This window comes from Hylobates moloch, unplaced genomic scaffold (assembly GCF_009828535.3).
Source record: "Hylobates moloch isolate HMO894 unplaced genomic scaffold, HMol_V3 SCAFFOLD_8, whole genome shotgun sequence".
NCBI lineage: Eukaryota > Metazoa > Chordata > Mammalia > Primates > Hylobatidae > Hylobates > Hylobates moloch.
In genome coordinates, this window is record NW_026652283.1 from 96988736 (window position 1) to 96994735 (window position 6000).

At 49.7% G+C, this 6000-nt stretch overlaps 1 protein-coding gene across 4 annotated transcripts in view; it reads right to left on the minus strand.

The window, feature by feature from the left end:
- CMTM7 (CKLF like MARVEL transmembrane domain containing 7) overlaps positions 1 to 5486 on the minus strand; it is a 64391-nt gene extending 58905 nt beyond the window's left edge. For 2 of the 4 annotated variants that reach the window (XM_032162221.2, XM_032162220.2), the window contains exon 1: positions 4961 to 5486. In XM_032162221.2, the coding sequence (XP_032018112.2) occupies positions 4961 to 5380 (420 nt within the window). In that variant the 5' untranslated portion in view covers positions 5381 to 5486. The remainder of the gene's footprint in view (positions 1 to 4960) is intronic. The other 2 variants (XM_032162222.2, XM_032162219.2) reach the window with 2 other exon arrangements.
- Positions 5487 to 6000: the final 514 nt, after the last annotated feature.

A 6000-nucleotide genomic window follows, 5' to 3' on the forward strand; every position in this document is an offset into this window, starting at 1 on the left:
TCTTGCTAAAATCAATAATCACATAGGAAAGTAACAATATTAATAGCCTGTCACAAGCTGACCACAAGCTTTTGTAATAAAGTACACTATTTTTAATAACCTATATAAGCAAGCATTGTATTTCCAATGGGTGCGTTCCTCCTCTTGCTTTCTGAAGACTCTCTACTCTGTAATTGAGTAGTGTCTAGTAAACTACCTTGACTTCACTGTACTCTACAACTTGCCCTGAAGTTTTTTCTGCACGAGATCCAAGAACTGGCTCTTGGGGTCTGGGACAAGACCCTCTTCCCATGACAAGCTGAACCACAGATTACTTGAGGGCAAGAACTTTGTCACAGTTTGTCACAAATGGAGATGAATGTGGCAGTTATAAATGTCTGCTGAATGAACAAATAGATAGGAAGTGTTGGTAGGGCCACAAGCCCCATCCTGGGGTCTCCTTAATCCCACAGCAAGGATATCTAGACCCCTTCAGACCCCAGGGCATCCCTTTCAGCTCAGACCCTTCAGGCACTCAGGGGATGCCCTTCAGCCCAGCTTTTGTGACTCCTGCAGGGGACGTTCCTTCTTCTAGGAGTGGATGTGGTGGGAACACCACAGGGATTTCCTGAAGTGTAGCTGTGGCCTCTCCACACCCAGTGGCTGCATGCAGAGCACCTTGCCCCCTCACACTCATCCACAGGTCTATTTACATAATTACATACCATCCAGTTACTTATTTAAAGTGTAAATCTCAGTGGTTTTTAATATATTCACAGAGTTGTGCAACTATCACCATCACCAATTTTTGTTGTTGTTGTTGTTGTTTTTGAGATGGAGTCTCGCTGTGTCACCCAGGTTAGAGTACAGTCACGCAATCTCAGCTCACTGCAACCTCTGCCTCCCGGATTCAAGCAATTCTCCTGCCTCGGCTTCCCCAGTAGCTAGGATTACAGGCGCCTGCCACCACATCCAGCTAATTTTTGCATTTTTTAGTAGAGACAGGGCTTCACCATATTGGCCAGGCTGGTCTCGAACTCCTGACCTCAGGTGATCCACCCACCTCGGCCTCCCAAAGTGCTGGGATTACAGGTGTGACCCACCGCACCTGGCACCATCACCAATTTTTTGAACATTTTCATCACCCCCAAAAGAAAGCCCTACCCATTATAGCAGTCACGTCCCATTTCCTTTCGACCCCTGCTCCCTGACCTAGGCAACCACTGATCTATTTTTTGTGTCTACGCATTTGCCTATTCTGGACATTTCATATAAATGGAATCATATAACATGTGGTCTTTTGTGGTTGGCTTTTTTTCACAGCTTAGTGTTTTCATGGTTATCTATATGGTTACATGCATCAGTACTTCATTCTCCCTTTTTATGACTGAATAATATTCAATTGTATGAATGTACTACTTAGTTTTAGTTGCTGTTTATACATTCATCATTTGATGGGCAACTGTGTTGTTTTCATTTTCTGGTTATAATGAATAATGCTATTATGAACACATATGAACGTGTAAGTCTTCATATGGACATCTGTTTTCATTTTTCTTGGGTAGAGCTGGGAGTAGAATTGCTGGGTCACATGGTAACTTTTGAGAAACTGCACAGTTTCCCAAAGTGGCTGTACCATTTTGCATTCTCATCAGCACTGTATCAGAGTTCCAATTTCTTCACATCCTCCACATCTTCATCACTTGTTATTTTCTATTGTTGTCATCTCCGTGGGTGTGAAGTGTTATCTCACTGTGGCTTTTATATCCCTAGAACTATTAACAAGCAACAACTCTGCCAGAGTTATGAGTTTTGGAGATCAGGCCATTAGGCCTGGATCGGTTCTACCACTACTGCTAAGAGCTGTGTGACTTTAGCGTCTCTTTAACTCTTTAGCCCGTTTCCTTACCTATCAAACATGTTACTTCACTGGATTCTTAGAAACATTTAATGAGATTATACACACATGGTATATAGTATGTAACTACTAGAACATAATCAAGAACAATAATAGGGCTAAAAAATATAGCTATTAAAAAAAAGAGTCTCATGCAGGCACAGCGGCTCACGCCTGTAATCCCAGCACTTGGGGAGGCCAAGGTGGACAGATCCCTTGAACCCCCAAGTTCAAGACCAGCCTGGAAAACATAGCAAAACCCCGTCTGTATCAAAAAATACAAAATTTAGCTGGGCATCGTGGTGGGTACCTATAGTCCCAGCTACTCAGGAGGCTGAGGTGGGACAATCGCCGAGCCCAGGAGGTCAAGGCTGCAGTGAGCCATGATAACACCACTGTCCTCCAGCCTGGGCGACAGAGCAAGACCCACTCTCTCTCTCAAAGAAAAAAGAAAGTACTTTAAAGTCAAAAGTCAAAACCTGTGACTGTGTCTTTACTCTAAAAAGGAAGACCAAAGAAACTGAATTATCATGGCCAGAGGATTATAAAAATTACACATGTATAAATGACATGTCAAGTACACACATTCACTTAGAAACTCATTTTCTAGTAATGGTGGACCCAGAAGAAGCCAAGACAAGGGAAGTCATTCTCCAGTGGAACAGCCTTTGCAATGATTTCTTAAGACAACGTGTTGGCAGATCTATTGATCAGATCATAATGAAAACATTTCATGAGAAGCTGAGGACAAAAGGGTCAACCTGTTCAGTATGCAACTGAGAAATCGATGGTCAAAATGAGACCCACAGAAAGAGAGCCCAATGGGTGGCATTAATTTAGCTGCTTCTGCCCTTCCCCAATGTTAAAACTTTGCTAAACAAGCATTTTCCAGCAAAGAAGACAAATGAACCTCAAATGCCCAAGCAGAGTCTTAGAAAAGAGGAGAAGTGGGAAAATAGGGAGGAGTTAGATAAGAGGCCCAAGTAGATAGCCCTAACTAGGACTAATATGGCCATCCTGCAAGGGCAACTTTGCTCCCGGAGGGTCTGATCAAACAAGCCTGCAGCAGTGATGGGGAATCCTCCAGGGCAGGTGTAAGACTCCTCATCCTGGTTTTAAGAGGAGCACATAGAGAATAAGCAGCCAGATAAAGAAATTCTTCAAGTCTTTGTTTTCTTTTTTGGAAAAACAGGCCCCACTCTTGCCACTTGCAAATTGGCCCAAGGACCACAGGCTAGAGGCTGGCTGAGGAGCTTAAAATGAGATGGAGATTTCTCATCTCCCAGTATCTTTATTCATCAAAATCATGGACCACATGAAGGCTTCTCACCTCCATTATCTTTTCTTTGTACCTCTTTTTTTTTTTTTTTGAGACAGGCCTCCCTCTGTCATGCAGACTAGTGCAGTGGCACAGTTCACTGACCTTCTGGGATCAATCAATCCTCTCACCTCAGCCTCCCAAGTAACTGGGACTAGAGGCCCATGCCAACCACACCAGGTTTTAACATTTTTTTTTGTAGAGATGGGGTCTCGCTATGTTGCCCAGGTTTCATTTCCATTATGTTTGTGTACCAAACTCATAGACCAACAAGGAGACTTTTCATCCCACAATATCTTTGTCCAGCAAACTCATGGGCCAAGGTGGAGGCTTCTGATCCCATTCTTTGTTTACCAAACTCACTCCTTCCAATGCTCAGGTAGGGTATGTCTCACCCCAGCCCATCTTTTAAGTATGGTGAGATGGGCTGGTCTCTTCCATTTGGCTGATCAAATCTCTTAGCCTGGGCCAAAAAACGCCCTGCTCATATCCAACAATGCTCAGCACCAGATTTTTTTGTACGTTGCTGAAATGCCTCTATTCCTAATTTTTGGTCTATCTAGACACCGTTCTTAGGGAGGCAGGAACTCAGCGCCCCTTCTCTTTAGGTTTGGCCCAAGCAAGACATGAGGGCCACCTTATGCACACTCAGTGTCTGGAATGGCAGTGCTATAGATGCACAGACGTCCTGTGCCCAACCCCCTGGGGCCAGTCCACCTTAGCAGGCCCCAGCTTCTGGATCTGTGACCTTGTCCCAGCCCCACACTCCTTTCCCCACACCTCTTTTTGAAACTTACCGCTCCCCTCCCCACCATTCTTGGTGCAAACATTACAATGGTGGAGAGTCACCAACAGCCCAACCCAGTTTCAAAACACAGCACACAAACGGAAAAGGTGTTTCAGATTACAAACTTTTAAAGAAGAAAAAAACGGGAGGGGAGAAAAGAGAAGAGTGGGGAACAAGAGAATCAGCCAGGCAACGTCTGCCCTGGTAGAAGGCCCTTGTGCTGAGTTGGTCACAATCCAAGGGAGACACTCATCCTGCCTGGCTCCACGGGTGACTCCCATTCAACAGTCTGGCTCCCCCACATGAGTACCAGCCCCTGAGAACAGGCCTTTCCCAACTGACCACCTGCCCTCCAGAGCCCCCTGAGACCCGGGCCTTCCCTCGGAACTTGAGGGCGCAGGGGACCAGGACGGCCGTCTCAACGGTCCCAGTTCTTTTTCCCCTACTATGGAACGCGAGACCCTCTGACCTCCTCCTTCGAGCGAAACTGCATACAGAGCAGGGAAGCCCTGCCGCGCTGGGTTCGGAGGAAAGAGGAGGCCGTGGACGGGGAGGAGGTCGGGTTTCGCTGCCTCAGCGCCGCCGCCTGGGCGACTCTTCCACCCCCGACTCGGGTTCGAAGCGGCGCGGCCCAGAGAAGAGGAAGAAAGACGAAACGGAACTTTGCCCGTGGTTTCAGTCAGTAGGCGGGTCAGGCTCCGCAGGGGGGTGGCCGGAGAAACTTGCGACCCTGGCGACCTGGGTCCGCGGGAGCAAGGGCCGGGGCGGCTCTGCGGGGGACTGAGCTCCAGTGCGGGGGCTGCGGCAGCAACTTTCCCGGAGGAAGCCTGCCGCGAACTTTAGCGACGCGGTCCCCCGCCCGCTGCGCGATGCTCCCCGGGCTCCGGCCGGGTCCAGCCACCCGGCGCGTCCGCTCCCGGACCCCTGCTTTCTCGGGACGCCCTGTAGGACCTCGGCCTCGCGCCCCGAGCTCACTTACCATCTGCGCCACTTTCAGCAGGGCCGCGTGGGTGCGGGGGTAGCTGGGGTCCAGCAGCCCCTCCAAGGGGCTCGCGCTGGGCTGGGCCGCGGCGGCCCCGGGTCCGAGCGCGCTGCCGCTGCTGCACGTGGTGCGGACGAGCCCTGCTCCGTGCGACATTGCGCGGCCCCAGCTCGCTGGCCGCCTCCCGGGGCAGCTGCCCAGGGACCAGATACGGAGGGCGGGCCGGGGGCGGGCGGGGGCGGGCGCTGGCGAGGGCGGGGCGCCCGGGTCCGCTGCTGGAGACGCGGAGCCGCCTCTGGCGGGATCCAGCCGGGGACTGGCCGGCCGGCGCCTTCCAGAAAGGTAGCGGCAGTCCCGGCCCTCGTAGATGCGCGGAAGTTGGACTGGAGCTAGAGGAAACCGGATGCCTTGGGTCATGGCCTCTCCGAAGTGGGCAAGGCCCGGACCACAGCTGGTACTGAGCCTCCTGGGATTTTGTGTGGGTGCGGCTGCGGATGTGTGCTTAGAGCACTTTGCTGAAGTTTAACTTACATACAGTGTGATACCCAGACCTTACGTGTTCAGCTCCACTAATTTTTATGTATGTGTACACCTGTGTAACCGTCGCCCAGATCAACAAATAGAACGTGCCCATCACCCCAGAAAGTTCCGTGGTGGGCCTTCCTGACCAACCTTCCTTCCCTGTCCCCATCCTTAAGACCCCTCCCTATCCAGCCTCAGGCAACCACTACAGTGTATTCTGCTTTCTGTCACTGCAGGTTCATTTTGCCTGTTCTTGGACTTCATAAACTTGAAGTAATACAGAATATTCTCCTTCAACATAACAAATTAGAAGATCCATCCTGTTGGGAATATAAGTAGTTCATATCAGTTCCTTCCTTTTTATTTCTGAGTAGTACTCCACTGTGCAAAGATACTGTATTTTTTAGAAGTTTACCCAGTTAATGGACACCTAGCTTGCTTCCTTCCTACCTGCTTGCCTGCCTCCTTCCCTCCCTCCGTCCTTTCCCCCCGTCCCTCATTTCTTTTCTGGCTAT